We start from the raw sequence: 17837 nt of genomic DNA, 5'->3' as shown, positions 1-17837 counted from the left end.
CCATAGCAGTCAGGTCATCACTGTGGCTCCCTGAAAGCATGACCGTTGACCCCCATCAGCTCCCTGGAGCGCCAGAAGGTGGCTGTCCATCACATCCTGGAAATAGGACGGGTAAATGAAAAGGAATTTCCCCAATGGGGATTTATTGATTATGTTTAATTTGTTCTTCTCCTTCTTCTTCTTTACAGATCCTTTTTTAGATGAAAGGTCACTTTCAGAGCTTTGAAATGGTCCTAAATCATAATCCCCAAAAGTTCTGCACCATTACTGTCATCATACCATCAGGAGAACCTTTAAAAATCTCAATCTTACTTTATCTACAGCTCCCAAGATGTATTTTTTTCTGCAGCAGCTTCTGAAGGATGAAGAAATTCAGTCTACATTTACAGAAAACGGTGGGTAAATTTGGCTAATTACAATCTAATCTTGTTTTCCCACAAATATGGTAACAGAAACATTAATATGCTTTTATTTTTTTTCAGGAAAACTGAGCGAGATTGTGATTGAACATGAAAGTTAGTTGATGCAGCTTTCTTTGAAAGGGCTTCGCTTCCCGACTGAATGAGGTGTTTTTCACAGCATGTGAAAGTCTGAGGGAGGGAGGAAAAATAAAAAAGACAGCAGCATAAATCACTACCTAAACACCTCAAATGTAAAGGGCTGTTATTTTACCAGAGTCCTGAGGAGCTAGATTAAAAAATATAGCCCACAGAGCGCACAACACAAGACAGGCGGACAACAAAAGAGAAAGAGCGAGAAGCAGATAATGACGCTTGCTGGAGATTGGTTGTGATTGGCCGCACGGTGATCAATGCCGGCTTGAAAGGAGGCATCGCTGATGGTTTATGACGGGGGGAACAACTGCCAACAGTATGAAAATGAAATCAATAAGTCAACTGTGGAGCGGCGAGAGAGAAATGAAGGATGCGGGCTGAAAGAAAAGGAGAGAGCTTTTTCGAACAAAAAAAAAAAAAAAAAAAAAAGCCCAACAGATAGGAGACAAGACGGAATCAAACAAGAAAGACAAAAGAGAGCGGCGAAGAAACGGAAGAGAAAAGAGGAGAGCAGAGAGATGAAGGAGCCAGATGAAAGGTGTTGGTTTAAAGGAAGCAAATGCTCAGAAACTAAATTGACGGATGAAGGAAAATCCTTTAAAGATAGATAAAAGGAGACTAAAGCAAAAACAAACTGAGAAACATCTGCATCGACCGAATGAAGGAAAAAAAAAACACTTTTCTATAAACAGTGGGTGATAACGCAGATGATCTGAGGTGCGTACGCGTCTTCAAAGTGAGCAGAGATGGTAAAAGGTGCCTGACACATATATGTTTTTCTATACGCGCTCGTGGACGCTTTGACAAGAAGAAAGAAGAGAATTCAGGCAGACATGAAACAAACAGTAATGAAAATGCTCTGCCAGACTCCACAAAACGCCTGAAATTTCTGAACGTGCAACAGGCCAATCAAAGAAAATCCAAGTGCAGGCATTAGCGCAGCAGAAGCCATTAAATTACTTTGCTGTTACTTTACTTTTCCTGTTTGTTTGTGTTATTTTTTTCTTCCTTCTTCTCTCTCCAGCTACCAGCAGTCTTCATTATGTTTGCAGTCAACACTTGTACAAATTCAGCCCATAAAAATCAGCCATGCTTGAAATAAATCATGACGGCTCGCACTCGGTTAGAAAGCCAAGCATTTGCATACGGCAACGGCGGCGACATATGTGCGGCCGTCCGGCGGACAACCCACCCCCGGACCCAGCGTCAGCGCGTTTCCCTGTTGACAGTCAACCGTTGGGTGTAATTGCAACACAATCAGCGATTCCCGGTCCCCCGTGGACCGCGGGCCGGCTGGGCCATGCCTCAGTAACGACCTCGGCTTTGATTTATGTCTACAGATATTGTGAATTCATGAGGAAAGCTACAGCTCGCATCTGAACAAAATACATCGACCGCACAAACAGCTCCGGACTGGGCTCAGTTTAAAACCCACAGGGCGAGAAACAGCTGAGATCAACAACCATGCAGATAGCAGTACTTGATATTACCTGCCCACAGTCACATGTGTGTGTTGAGAATGAAGACATTCCTGGGCTGTAATGGGAGTCGATACTTGAGTGAGGCGCCGAGTGTGAATATGTCAATAAAAATGCGTTGGCATCCATACGATCAGAGTCATCATCAGGAGATGCGCCGTTTTTCCATCGACAGACCGGAGCTTGTGCAGTCTTAACAGGAAAGTAAAACTTTCAATTCAGATAATGAATGCAGGAGAAATCGAGATTTTTATAGCCTGCGCTAATTTGCAAAATCTACGGCCAGACGTAATGCAGAAACCCATTTTTTTGAGCGACATGAAATACAGCAAATGTCCTGCTTTGGCCCAATCACACAACGGCCACGTTTACATGAGAGTTTTAATTCCACTTTAATGTCAAACAAAAGTGAATTCCACTTTAAAATGACCTGCGAAACACCTAAATCCAAAAGAAAATAATTATTCCGAATTAAACTTAATTCGAAATAAAGTGGCTGGTTTATTCTGATTTTAAAGCAGAATTAAATATTTCCTTGATTGTGTATGACTTGTTATGACATGTTAAGTTATTTCCGGTTGTTGTGCACATGGTCTTTCCCTAGTCTTGTTGCTAAGACACACATATTCCAAGATGGCCGCCTGGAGCAAGTGTTGGCCTTGGAGATGACGCATTTAATGGGAGTCTCAGAAGAAATGGAAATAATGAAAAGACTGACTGGACGGAAGCATAAAAATACAGACTGTTTTAAAGCTGTAGCTTTAAACACACACACACAAAAAAACAACACACTGCTGGTCGATATAACTACGTCACTTAAACAATTAAGTGCAAGATGTATACATGAGATTTAGGACTTTCAAGCACAATTGCAGCATCTTTCCTTGCAGGCGGAGAGAAAAACACACTGCAAGTCAAACTTTCGGTCAGCAGACCGCCGTCTCGTCACGCCGCGCGGCGTTCTGTCTCGTCTTTGTCGAGTTTTGTTCAAATCCGAAGCGCGGTGGAGAAAGTTCAAAGTTTCCTTGAGATTTTTCTTTTCCTTTTCTTGGTCTGTAGGCAGTCACAACTAATGAGGCACAAACAGATCTTCAACCAGCTGCACATGGGAACGCAGTCAATGGGGGGAAGAAAGAAAAAGTGCTCCAAATGAATGTCACCTTTTTGAAAAGACTGTGCAATTTGCAAGGATTTAACATCCAGCAGATGCGAGGTTTTAATATGGTTTTCTCTAGTGGGCAAGAAGTTACAGAGTCACAAACAAGAGAGCAAAGAGAATAAGAAGCACTTCCTGCTCCACGGTACGTCAACTTTGTGTTAAAGTTCTGCGTTTTGAAAGGAGATCTGAAAACACTGCCGAGACTTTAGCCCCAATTAGAAGCGAGCTGCACTAATTTGGAAGCTGGATGTGGCACTCCTTTGCTGGAATTTTTAATCTAAGATGATTTCTCTCTGAACAAATACAAAAACTGAGAGAAAGTGTGGTTGTTAATTAGGCCTGGTTTATAGAAAGCCAGCAGACGCTTTGTGATATCTATTCACGCATGGCAATGAGGTGAACGCAGCTCGGGCACCTGCTCGCCCGCCTGATAAATTCTGTGTCAAAACTTGAGGAGTGCATGCTTAAGTGAAAGTGTAGTTGGGAAGTGTGTGTGTGTGTGTGTGTGTGTGTGTGTGGTCAGCAGCAGGTCCAGCAAGCAGCTAAAGCCCCTCATTCTTCTTCATTAGTGCTGACTGCTGTGGGGCCGACTGTCTCTCTCTCTCTCTGCATCTCTTCATCCATCTCAACTCATTTCTTCATGATTTTCTGCTCCACCTTTCCTTTCTCCATTCTCGCCTCCCGTGTCTCTTGCCGTCTCTTCCTCTCTTGCAGATCTTTTCCCAGAACTTTTCTCCTCGCCCTCACCTGCCTCCACCCCTGATGACTGTCCCTCTGCTTTAAACAACTTTTATTTTCTTGCTTTAGCTTATATTATTTCCACATTTTTAAATTTCCTGTAAAATCCTGTTTATTTATGACTTTTTGTTAAATTGCACAGCCTTTGTAACATACGGTAACCAGTTAACTGCTCATTAATGCAAATCATCCAATCATCTTAAGTATGATTCACTTCATTACTGCCCATTCTTTTTTGCAGACCAGCTCAGCTCAGTCAGACTGGACGGAGAGCGTCTGAACGGACATTTTTCATGTCATGCCAGAGATTCCGAAGTACATCAAGGTCTGGACCTGGACTCGTCTGTTCGATCACGTGAATCTGCTTTCCTCTGTAGCTGTGGCTGGATGCTTCAGGTCAGTGACCCGCTGGACGGTGAAGCTCCACCCCAGTCTCAATCCATCTTCCCATCAACCCTGACCACTGCATGATGCTGCCTCCACCATGTTTCATAGTGGGAATGGTGTGTTCAGGGACATGTGGCAAGCTTCACACAGGACTTCATCTGGCTTTGTTTCTGCAAAAAAAACTCTTCTACAAACCTTCTGATTTGTGGAGTTTAGACTGATGGTTGTCGTCTGGACAGACGTGGATCTCTTCACCTCCTCTAAAGTTCCCATGAGCCTCTGGGCTGCTTCTCTGATCAATGCGTCCCTTGCCCAGCCTGTCAGTTTCGGTGGATGGCTACGCCCTGGTAGGTTTGCAGCGGTGCCATTTTATTTCCATTTTCAGATGATGGCTTCAGCAGTGCTCCATGTGAGGTTCAAAGCTTGGGATATTTGTTTGTAACTCAAACCTATTTTTCACTTTATTATTTGTAAGAAAACGAGAAACTTTGTAAACCAAGTTCAGTGGGTATAATAAGTTTTGCTGTCCACTGGTCAAAATGAGCTGCCGAAGTTCAAACTGAGCAAGAGAATAGGACAGGAAAGTGATTTCAGTGGCTTTGAACTGAAGCTGCATCAATCCTATTTCTCTTTATAAATTCTTCACCCATTTAAAGGTGCATTAAGGAGTTTTTCCAACTTTAAAAATACTTATTTTCCACCATAAATATGTTACAAATATTCAATGGTGTGTACAATGTGCCCTGACATATTCATTGCAAGTCCCGCTAACAGCGTTAAATAGTCACTTGAAAGTTGCAGTGCCGGTGTGGCACCAGAATTTTTTTACTAAGAATTTCAGAGAATTTGACGTAATGCGCGCTCCCCCTGGCCTGATTAACTTAGGCTTCGTTTTGTCCGCCATTACTTCGCCAGATGCCTAGCGAGCAACAACTGAGCAGTATTGAGGATGGATCTTCCAGAAAGTAAGAAAAGACCGGCTTCTAGCCCTGCCACAACTCCAGCACAGAGCCACCAGGCAAAAGAAACTTACATTTTACTCCAGCGCTACTAACAGAGTGAGGAAGGACTTCCCCTCTTCCGTGCATGCACATGGACGCAAGCCACAGGCACGAGTGTTTCACTAAGCTGCAGTTACACCCAAGGCCTGCAGGGGGCGCCGTTTCGCATAAAACGTGCAAACTCCCTAATGCACCTTTAAAGCAGGTTAACATGAAATAAACCTTTCATGACGAGTCAACTGCTTCAATACTGCTGCATTAACGCACCTGTATCAAACACACACACACACAACACAAGATGTATAAACATGTAATCGGTTTTGTTTCAGACCTGCACCTCCACCAAAAAATATCTAGAAAATTCAAATGAAGGAAATTTAGAGGTGCAGTGCTTATGTTTCTCTCTTTTTTTTTTTCATTGTTTTAATTCAAAACCAATATCCAAGCTCCTGCGGACTAACATGTCATCTGCGTTGTACTCCAGACCGTTCTCCAGACCACGTATTTGAGGTCTTGGTCTTGATTCGGTCTCAGCCTCTTGGGCTTGTCTCGGTCTTGGTTTTGGCTGGTCTCAGGTTGGGGATCAATACTCCTGATCTTCCACTTTAAGCACAACGTTTTTCAGCTTGCGTGCTTTTCTTCTTTTTTTAGCCTCTCTGTCTTTATTTTTCTATCTCGACATGCTTTTCTAGTTCTGTTTATTTCTCTCTGGCCTTTCACATCTGCCACCTTTATCTGGCCGTCTCTAAAACCCCGCGTGTCACCAGATTGTATTTTTTTTTTTCCTGTTGTTGTTTTTCCAGTACAACTCATTGTCCACAGCCTCTCTTTTTGTATTTTCACTCGGTTTGTCTATATTGTTATCTAACAGCGGTGACTGAGCTGCTGTGATCTCTGTACCGGCATGACTCCTGTTCAATCAACAATAAAGCTGAAGGTAAAAGAAAAAAGAAATCAATATTAGGTTTTATACTGCTGTGATTCACTGGCTTTGCGAAAGCCTGTGTGCATTCAGATCGGCAACAGATACAGATTTATTATCTGCATTGTCAACAGGGTCTTTGGTGGAGAATGGACTTATCAAAAGTTGATGAAACAATTTTCTTTTCCACCTTTATCTTCCAGTCTGCTATCCGCGGGGAATCGCACCATCACACGAGGCACATGCTCCCGCACGACAGGCAGGGCCATTACGAGCCACGCCGGTGTTTGGAAAAACGCTATCCCGTCCCCACCCAGTTCCACCGGAGGCTCTGCCGCATCGACTGCAGCCGCCGCGCCTTCCAGCGTTCCCTCCAGCTCCAATTACACTTTCATTACAAAGTAAGCAGCCATCCCTGCCGCTGCTCCGGCTATTGTTGCTGAGGTACTGCCATCTCAGAACGCTCTGCGCCGTTCGAGTCAAGCAGCTTCTGGCTTTGTGACGACTCTGAATGAACACGTGTGATTCAAAAACGTAATTACAGGGATTTCTACTCGGCGTGAGTGACTCAGGAGGCTACGAGGGAACTTCAGTGATGTGTGCTGACAGGAAAGCAGAATCTGAGAATAATTTAGGGATCGAACTGTTTGGAGACTTTGGAAGACTTCAAAATGATTTAAGGCAACAATGTGAATTTATTATTTTCATGTGAAAAACTGATTCATGTCTTTAATCATGAAGCGATTTGTGCGTAAACCAGAGAGCAGGTCTGAGGAAATGGATCGATGTGTTTCAGCTACTGATCATGTGATCTGCATGTTTGATATTTTGCCCGAGCTTCTCACCAGATCCCCTTCCTGATAAAACCCGTTACGGGTTAAGAGCCACAAAGATGGCCTTCCTCCCTTCCAGACACATCGATGATGGTGAAAGGGGGAAGAGTAGAATTGTGAACAGAGGCCCTGTAAATAAACTTATTTGTATTATTTTTGTGTGTTTGATTTTGCTGTAACGTTTTCAAAGTGCAGAGGACTCAGCGGTGTGATTTTCTCCTGCTCTTTCCAGTCTTTTAACTCGGGCAGTCTAAGCCTGCGCACACCTGTGATCCCCAGCAGGGCTTCGGATGTACGTGCCAGCCTGCCTCGGCACCTGCTCTTTGTTTAAAAGGGGAAAATAACAACATTTTAAAGTTTCACGGGTCTCAGCCGACGTCCTTCGCAGCAGCAGACTGAATAATCTCTACTTTGGTTTTCTCTGCTTACGTCTTCCTTCTTTTCCGAATGTCTTCCATTTCTTTTGTTTTGCTCTCTGGTGCGTCTTCCTCCTCCTTGTTCTCTGCATTGATCAGAGGTGGGATTCGGTGAAAAGAGTTGGGAAATCAAGCCGGCGCATTGTTTTTTTGTGTGTGGCAAAACGAGCGGAGGAAGCCTGGGTGGTGACGGCTGCGTCAGACTCCACACTCCCGGAGGATAATGACTGGAGGCCGTCTGCGCCGTCCTCGGTGGGATCCTCCCCTCATTTGCCATCAAACACACTCCTGTGCGCGCGCGCGCGCACACACACACACACACACACACACACACACACACACACACACACACACACACACACACACACACACACACACACACACACACACACACACACACACACACACACACACACACACACACACACACACACACACACACACACACACACACACGGAGGGTTGGCGGCGGCGCCCAGCGGGAGGATGTCTGCGGTACGTAGCTCCGTCCACTGACCCGCTGTGACACTGATCAAAACACATCGCAGTCGCTTCTGTGGGACCACAAAACAGGATCAGGACCAAACTCGGCTCCAATTAAGTCTTTCACCCTGTTAAGAGCTCAGGAGTGAAAAGTCTTTCCACAGACTTCAGTATTTCATGTTTCCATCAAAGCTGATTTGACTAAATAAGCAGTGAAATGTAATTTATGTTGCTCGGACTGCTGCTTTATTGGATATCAGCTTTACTTCACCTTTAAAGGGGGGATTCAGGTTATGTAAAGGAATATTTCAAGACCTTTGCGTCTAAAAATGAAAAAAAAATCTATGCTATAATTATTCATAGAAAAAAAACATAAGAACTTTATTTCTACCCTTCTTCATATGCAAGTTCTCTTTGCATCGTCCTCTATAGTTGTGGGGATGTAGAGATAGTTCAGTTTCTCCATATTTCTTTACATCCTATTTAAATCCAAATTAAAAGAATAATTCAAATAAAACTGTACTGAACTGAAGAGATGGAGGAGAGGTTTAAACATGATAAACACACAGTAAAATCTTTTCTTCCACTTAACTGGACTCAAACATTTTCACTTCAATAAAGCTAAAGTTTATATGAAAAGAAAAAAAAATTAAAGTGTGACAGCACTCACGCTGTCTCTAATCTGCTAACTTGACTAAAGTGTATCCTTATTTTTAAAACCGTGCGTCGCCGCAACAAGCTGCCAAACAGTAAATAGTTACTGCACAACCTTCTGAAAAAATAACTGGGGAACAGAGTTTCAGCAACCTGCACTGCACCGGTCGCATAATACGCTCTTGATTGGTGAATATTTATGAACAGGACTTGGATAAAGATCAATGATCATAACTCAATTTGCTCTGTCAAGCAGTTTAAGAGAGCAGGTTTTATAACTATAATCAGCTCCTAATGCTGGACTGCGGTTAAGTTAACGTTACTCCATGTTACCTTGATCAGTTTAGTTCACGACACTCCTGGAGTTAACATGTCTGAAGCTTGAACTCGATTGGAAGAGAACAAAACAAAAAGTTGTGGGTTGTAACTAAACTAACCCTGACGGCTTCTAAAGGCACAAAACGGAGGAAGAACTTTATAAACTTTGGAATTTACGGGGTGAAAGTCAGGGAGATGCCTCGGGGGCCAATCAAGACGAAAGACCTTGATGTGTAGGTTAAAGCGGGCTGCAGCGTGCCAAACACACACACACACACACACACACACACTGCATTGTGTATGATCTGCTGTAGTCTTTTAAAGACAGTCTTCAAAGAGTCTTCCTTTCACTGCTCGTTATCTCACACCAGCTAATATGAGGAGGGAACCTTCCCACACACACACACACACACACACACACACACACACACACACACACACACACACACACACACACACACACACACACACAGTCTTGTATTTCTATCCTTGTGGGGACCGTCCATTGACTCCCATTCATGTCTAGCCCCTAACCCTGACCCTTACCCTAACCCTAACCCACACCACAACAAAGCCTAACCCTAAAGAAATGTTTTTGCACTTTTACTTTTTTCAGTAACAACAACATGGTCAAGAAAACGCTGTTTCTCCTACTTAGGACCGGAAAAAGGTCCCCACAAGGCACGTCGTTTCACGTTTTGCTATCCTTGTGGGGACATTTGGCCCCAACAAGGATAGAAATACGAGAACACACACACACACACACACACACACACACACACACACACACACACACACACACACACACACACACACACACACACAGGAGGTTCGTATTTCTATCCTTGTGGGGACCTTCCATTGACTCCCATTCATGTCTAACTCCTAACCCTGACCCTTATCCTAACCCTAACCCAAACTCTAAAGCCTAACCCTAAAGGAATGTTTTTGCACTTTTACTTTTTTCAGTAACAACAACATGGTCAAGAAAACACTGTTTCCCCTCATTAGGACCGGAAAAATGTCCCCACAAGGCACGTTGTGCCAGGTTTTCCTATCCCCACAAGGATAGGAAAACGAGTGTACACACACACACACACACACACACACACACACACACACACACACACACACACACACACACACACACACACAATGTCGATTAAAAACCACAGCATTGCGGTTATACATATATCTGTGTGTGCATGTAAGCATGTTGTGATGGGAGGACATGCGAAGGTTCAAACACGCCGCTCTGCACGCTGCCGCCGCAGCAGAGGGATCCATGCTGATCGTCACATGTTGCATTTCTGCCTTCCAGGAGAAGAATCAGAGCTGCGGGCAGAGAGCAGCACGGCTGCACGGTGAGCCGCTGTAGCTTCACACACTCTCCTGCACACACTGTGGCAGTGTGAGTTTTAAGATACAGGAAGGGTTCAGGCAGCGAATGCACAGGTGGTGCAGGGAAACCTCATGCATTCAGAAAGCGTCCATCATCTGACTGAGGACCAGTTTCACGAGGTTTTCAAGTGAAAATGAAAAACCTTCCTTATATTTTGGGGCTTCGTTTACATGGTGTTACTCAGAGTCTCTGAATAAGCAACTATTTGAAAACTCTCCAACTCCGTCTCCATGTAAACAGAGGTTTCCCTGAAACCCCTCAGTTCTGATGATGAGGGCATTTACTTCTATAAATATGAGTTACTAAGTGTTAAAAACATAAAATAGTGCCATTAATGTTGTGTGGGGGGAAAACAGCTGCCTTCTAACTGACTTTTCCAACTCAACCTCTTCTCCTCCTTCACTCCTACACAATGTTGTGCCTGTAAAACGAGCTAAAATTAGCCCAGTGACAAGGTGGAGTCCCGAGCGAGGACTCATTTCACAGAAAAGGGGAAAAAACAAAACATGTTTGCCTTTCAAAAGGTGTCATTTTCAGTATTGTTAGGAATAATGGGTATGAAACTTGTTGGAGAACTCTGGGATTTCAGAGTTTTTACATCAGATATTCACTCTGAAAGCTGTTTTTTAATGACAAGCTTTCTGCGTGTAAAAAAAACCTAAAGTGACAGCACTTCGAAATCCTATCAATCTGATTTCTTCTCCCCTCTCTCTTCTGGCTCTGAGCTGCTTCTGAATAATCTCCAGAACATGTGGAGAAGACGAGGAATTTCTTTGTTTTACATCAGACAGAAGTATTGTTAAAAACATGTCTCTCTGCTGAAAACTTCAAAAGCCGCCACTCAGACTGGATTGCTCCGTCCCAGAGCTGCTCTGTGAGGCCAAGTGAAAATAGCTTATTGCTGTTGGAACACAGTTGTTATGAGAGCTGAGGTATGAAGGCGCTCTTCATGACTCCAGCTTCCCGCTCCGTCGACAGCGCTCACCTTTTTTGCTGCGTTGATGCACTGCAGGTATTCTCTGGCCAGGTCCGAGCAGCCCAGGCTCCGATCCCCGCTCTCCCTGTAGCAGGACAGGATCTGGGCCTGCAGGCCGGAGCACACCGGGTCCGTGTTTCGGGCTCTGCAACATACAAACACAGGAAGTGGGAGTTAAAAAAAAATCTGAAAAACAAACCTGTTTGGATTTAAAAAAAAATAAGAAAATCAGGATTCAGGATGTGAAAAAACTGAAAAGACATGTTTAGAGGGTGGAGCAGTGGAGCAGTGGTTTGCAATGTTACATCACATTGATAAGATCTGGGTTTGATTCCAAAATGGAGTTTTCCAGCTTTTTTTTTGTCTTTTTCCAGTTTCCTCCCGTTTCACTGATGATTAACAAATGACTTCAAAATACAGTGAGATAAAACTTCTTTGAGTCTGGAGCCAAATAACAGATATCAGTTTTGGATGAAAGTGGGAATTTTAGTGAGCCGGTTCCTTAAAGAAGACAGAAATAACAAGACGCTGTTGAAACAAATCAAGGTATGTTTGAAAACCTACATTAAAGAAAATATGAGAGCAAAATACATATACATGGTTACAGTAGTTACAGAATTACAGAAACAAACACAACCAACAATCACAACAGATTGAGGACTGTGACCAGTTATATTTGGGAATATACTGATGAAATATGCTCAATGCTAAATTTAAAAACAGGTATGGATGAAGGCTTCTGTCCATCTTCTTTGTTCATTATATACATAATTGGATACATAAATGGACATATTGTCCAAAAGTTTACAGATGTGTGTCAAAGAGAGTGATTCCACTGAAGGTCTGTGGGGGCAGTGTTGAGCAGTATGGATGTGCGACGTCTTCACAAACAAACAAAAACACGAGGCACATTTCACTCAATGTTCGGATTTCAAACGTTAACCCATATGAAGTATGAATACAGCGATGTATGACTATGTTTCAATGATTTACCAATTCATGTGCAAAACAGGAGCATATCTGGGCCTTTAGTGCCAATAAATCAGTGATGCTCCAACGTGCACGACAAGTAGTAAATCTTCTCTGAATGGCAGGCATCTTAATATGTCAAAAAGGAATTTCAAAATTAAGTATATTAGCTTTGGGTGATCAACATTTTTCTTGCGCTTTTTAATTAGTTGTAAGCCTGTAAGTGTTAAACCGATGACACTGACAGGCATGACAGCTTTTACATTACTGTTACAATATATGGAGAAAAAAACTGCAGGGGAAAAAAATCCTCTCATCAATAAAAGTTGAAATCCAACCAACAGTTAGAGTTAGTGGTCAGTAACAGTGCATGATTTCAAAATGTGTATTAATAGACTTTACACATCATATATATCAAACAGAATCAAGCAGTCTGCAACTGTTTGTTTCTTGCAGAACAAAGGAAAGAAGAAAATTCATTGAGAAAGATGAGATCTGATTAAAAGAAAGCGAGACAAAGATGAAAACAATCCACATCTGCGCCCGCCCACCCAACCTGTTTAACAACCTGTGGGCCGTGCGCTACGTGCCTCATCGCGGATCATGCAATTAGCGCCAGATCACAGCTAATTGAGTGGGCAGGATCATTCTGATCAAATCCAGCAGAAAAGTGTGCTTTGAGAGATTGAATTAGCCGTGCTTAATTTGATATGTGGGCTGTGTTATAATTTGTCTTTGCCTGTCTGTCGGTGTTGATTGGCGACTATGACAGGTCGGCTTGCCTCGGCGCCTCGCCGTAATAGATTCTGACTGATTGGCACGGAGGCGGGCGAGTTGCGGGCGCCCACGCAGGTACGGACGCCCACGCACGTGTTTGTTGTGCACTGTAAACACGGAGCGGCGCACGTTCACTACCGGAGGGCTGCGACTTTCTTCAGAGCGTCTAACACCTGAAATCTGACACCCAAAGGAGAAGGAGCGAGCTGCAACAAGAACGCACCTTTATCAATGGTGAACAGTAAAAGAGGAAAATGAGCAGAGAAGAAGAACAAACACAAAGAAAGAAAAGGAGATATAAACGAGGACGACACGTTCACTGAGGTTTTGGAAAAAGGACAACTGCCTATCAGATAACTCCACCTCACACACCCCTACACATCTTGCTTGTTTAATCGGTCTTCCTCCTTCCTTTGGTCTTCCTCCAATCCTTTCTCCCCGCCCCCCCCACTCCGTTCACATTAACGACGCAGAGGGTACAACAGTAGAAGCGCACCATCTTTATCTCCCCCTCCGTTTGAGGCCGCGCGAGATAAGGAACTCCCCTTTAATTTGGAAATAAATGGCCTTCATCAGGGAAGCCAAAGCCTCCCGATAGTGCGACGTGGTTTATTAAAGGCGCTTGAAGCAGAAAATTGGTTCGGCTGCAGCGGAAGCTAAAGCTCCGTCCACATGCTCCACCAAATTGAAGGTGAGGTCTTAAATCAACAATATTAACTGAGCCGCTTACGGAAATAAATAAAAATAGAGGAAACATCATGGGTGGAGGAAGAGTTGCGGGAAGATTTTTTTTTTTCTTTTTTCTTTGACAGGATGGAGCTAAATCCTCATCCAGGACAGCTTTTGGAGACACGCATGTAATTTTCGCCATGTGTGGAAGGAGTGTGTGTGTTTTTTTTTTTTTTTTTAAGGAAAGGGAGGGTAAGTTTTTGAGAGCAGTAAATATGACAAAACATAAACAGCGAGATTAGTTGCTTAATTAATGGCGCTGCCCATTATTTTTAATCTCCGGCAGCCTAAAGGCGGAGGCGGGCGGCAACGCGGAGGCCTCAGACTTGTGGACCACGCGGCTTACAAAGGGAGGCAGAGAAATGAAAGGCGAGAAATTGGAAAACGGGAAAGACACAAAACACACCAGCAACTACAAAAGCCTCTGGCAAAGCTACCAGACTGATAAGGAAGATGCTTTTATCGCCTCTAAACCATGCTTCCCTCGGAGTTAAGAGTGATGTTTTTGTGTTTTTCTTAATGGCTTTGGCTATACATGTGAAGCATTGTTTGTCCTCTGCGCTATTTTATTCCTGTCCTGCCAACTACAAAGTGCTGGTATCTGGACCGTGTTTCAGACCAGTAATTAAAAAATCTCGTTAGCATCTTACAGGGAAGACGCGGCCGAGGAAAGGAAATGAAGGGAAATCTGGCGTTACACGAAAAATTGAGGTGCAGTTACATTGCTGGCTGCACTGGAAAGTAACGCAGGGTTGAATACTCAAATAGATTTTACAGTTTTCTATTTTACTTTTGTTTATGTATACTCCAAAAACATAAACACAGACATCTAGAGATGCAGCGACACCACTTTTTTTTAAAGTACAAGGACCAACCTTTAGCTACTTAAAGCTAAAGATCGATTTCTCTGTTTTTTTTAAATTTTTTTTTTTTTTTACAAAGTTTGAAATATTTGTGATAATGGTGGTGGAGAGGGAGCGAATGACTACCTCAGGTTTTGGATTTTTAAGCGTATAAAAGTTCCACATTATGGCTTTAAGATGCTGCGAGACGGCGAGGTAAACAGGTCCGTCCTTATCTACTGAAGCAGGAAATGGCATTTGACATGTTAGAGGGTCAGAATTCCTGAACAGACCGCTTTGCCATTACCGGTTTGATTAATACTGGAGCGGTGGTGTAGCAGAGAGATGATAACAAGAGCGGGGAGGGGGCGGGAGAGGACGGGAGGGGGGGAGATGGAGGTGAGGAGTAAAAACAGCTAGAGAGAAAGGGTTGCCTCTTATCTGCAGCTTGTAGCTTGTATGCACCTGCACCCTGACAGCTTTTCAATTGACTGAGGGCACACATCCTCGTCTGCCCTATCTTGTATCTGTGCACTCCTTCACTCATCCTCTCCCGTCTCTGCTCTCCTATCACCCCTGCAACCGGAGAGGACCCTCGATACACAATGCTCAGACTTCACTTTGTCTCTCCAAGCAGTGAAGTGAGGGCGGAGTGCCTCCTTCCTCTCAAAGCCTCTCACTGCTCCTCAGTCCTTTGTCAAACCTCAACCGGTAAACATGTTTTCTTTCCACGCTGCTGTGGCGGTTCTGACGAAGATGCGCCACACCAAACATTTCCGAAGCCTGATTTCTATTAAAGTCTGGTAGGAACAACACTGTAAGACACTGGGTTTGAGTGAGAGGGCTCACCAGAAAAAACTCCATCCAGACGGTAGTTGACTGAAGAAAAGAATATTCATATGGAACAAATGTGCAGAAGTAGTTTTTTAACTTCACTCATTGAGTCATCTTTATGTTTTGAGGGCTAATAAGATAACTTTTCATAGGACAGGAAGGATTCATGCTTTCATCTTGTACTTCCCCACAGTAGGGCGCAATGGCAACGCCAGTGTCAGACACACAAACTAACCGGAGTACGACAGAGCACACAATGAACACACTTCTGCCCCTCAAACAGAAAATTACAGCATAATACTGTTTAAATGACAATTACAGTGTTTAGTTCAGTTTAGTTCCGACGAGGACACTCTGAAAAAGCACTGCCCAATATGAACAACCTTGTCGTTGTTCCTCTAAGAAGTGTGATCAGAAATCCTCTTCGCTATAGTGACTCTTCAGACTGTAGCCTCTCAGGCGGCACAGTTTCTGCAGACTTCAGTGAACACAGTATGGCTTGGATGTCAGTGTAACTTCACTGGTGAAGAGGCGGTTTGCTCTCACTGCGGCATCTTTCTGCAATCAAGTGGTCAGTTCTGGGTCTGCTGTTTTTACAAAAACAAGGTGACAAACACTAGACTTTCCCTGAAAGAAGAGGGGGGGGGGGGGGGGGGGAGAACACTTCATGTCTTTTTCTAACGTCACCCTCCAGTGCTAGATTCAACTCTCAAACTTTTACGTTTTCCCGAACAAGAAGGCCAGATGTGATATGAACATTAATGTGGCACTGCACAGAAAACAATGTCTGTTTACATGTAAACGGCAGAAACACTAAAAACAATATCATGTTCATGTTGGGACACCAGACACACACAAAGACAACAATATTAATCTCAACATTAACAACAGAGAGAACGCAGACATTCGTATCGAGAGAAGACAAAGGTGCATTGCTATTACAGGTGACTGTCTATTCTAAAACCACCAGAATGTGGCCTGGGAGTCATGACACTGGAGGCCGCCATTGTTGTTACTGTCCATCCACTTGCACATGTGCAGAAAAACTGTTAACTGAGGATGCGGTGCCCATGTGCAGCAGTGGTTCCAGCGCCTAAATGAAGCGAGAATCTGAGCATTTTCAGAAAGTTCCAAGCTATTTCAGTTTGGTGCAGAATTTTTCAAACACAGTGTTTTTGATTGGTTATTTTCCTCCAGTGCTTCAACAATCCAGTACTGTTCAGTTAGGAGTTCTGCTTCAGCTTGTCACGGTTTCCCAGTCTTACTGCTGAGTGATCTCTGTAGGCTGGGAGATATCTGACAAAGGGCGGCTATTAAGACTAGCCTGAGTACTACTGCAACAGACAGCAGGCCTTGTTAAAAACGCCTTGGAAACCAGCCTGAGCGATCTGACGTGGGATCCTTGTCTTGTCTGCCTCCAACTGTCTTTCTCACCCTAATACTGGAAACTCTGCAAGACTACCTTGGCTGTTTTCTTCACGCTTCCAAGCATAAAATGTGTTTCGATGAAAAAGACAACTGTTAGCATCCCCATATTTGTTTTCTTTACTGCAAAGTTTTTGTGGAACCTGTCAAGTTAGCAAATGCATGATGCCTTTTGTGAAGTGGGTGTAGGGTTGAGTGTAGCAATCCTGCCACTTCCACAAAGACCTGCAGCCAAAATCTATTGCTGAGAGACGATTGTCTTCAGTTTTGTGGAGCTGATGAATCGAGGGTGTACATGTGAAACTCCAGCAATAAAGCTGAGCTGCTATGAACTATAGCAGGAATCTGTTTTCATTCACTTCAGAGCTATTAACTGACTCTCAGGGAAAAAAAAAAAAATCCTATCAGAGTTCGACTTTCAGTGTCTTTAGTCTCAGTCAGGCATAGTAAATGATCACCTGCTGAAGCTTTTGCGTGTTCCTATATACAAAAATCAATGGGAGATTTATTAGTGTAGGCTCAAAGGTACCGTGGCTGCTATAACAAAGATTATAGCTGTATACTTGCATTGTTCTGAACCCGAGAGGGGTTTGTTAAATCAATCAATGCTCTGACAAAATTCATGGTTACTTGAAGTTCCTGTGTGATTGTGAAGTTTTCCATTCATTTATCTGTGCAGCCATCGTCTTGCTAGCTTAACAGAAGGCTACGGTGGCAATCCGCACAGAAGAGAAGCACGAGGATGGAAGGTCAACAGATAAAAACGGGGTCTTGGTCAGACCTCAAGGTCTCCTTATACTCTAGATTCTCACTACTTGGGCAATAAAGAGTTAAAGTATGTCCTGATTCACTGAAATCCTAAAGGAATCATTGAATAAGACTCAGTGGTTCCAGAGCACCCAGGAAATAGCACTCTCGTAAATTTACAGCATTCTTGGGC

The 17837-nt window shown here is 43.6% G+C and overlaps 1 protein-coding gene across 2 annotated transcripts in view; it reads right to left on the bottom strand.

The window, feature by feature from the left end:
* The window catches only part of chchd6a (coiled-coil-helix-coiled-coil-helix domain containing 6a), an 86892-nt gene that overhangs the window by 12944 nt on the left and 56111 nt on the right, over positions 1-17837 (bottom strand). For both annotated transcript variants that reach the window (XM_030118928.1, XM_030118929.1), the window contains one exon: positions 11331-11466. In XM_030118928.1, the coding sequence (XP_029974788.1) occupies positions 11331-11466 (136 nt within the window). The remainder of the gene's footprint in view (positions 1-11330; positions 11467-17837) is intronic.

The sequence above is a fragment of the Salarias fasciatus genome, chromosome 20 (genome assembly GCF_902148845.1).
Source record: "Salarias fasciatus chromosome 20, fSalaFa1.1, whole genome shotgun sequence".
Classification (NCBI taxonomy): Eukaryota; Metazoa; Chordata; class Actinopteri; order Blenniiformes; family Blenniidae; genus Salarias; species Salarias fasciatus.
Note: the sequence above shows the minus strand (reverse complement) of the source record. Positions and strands in the feature narration are given on the sequence as shown.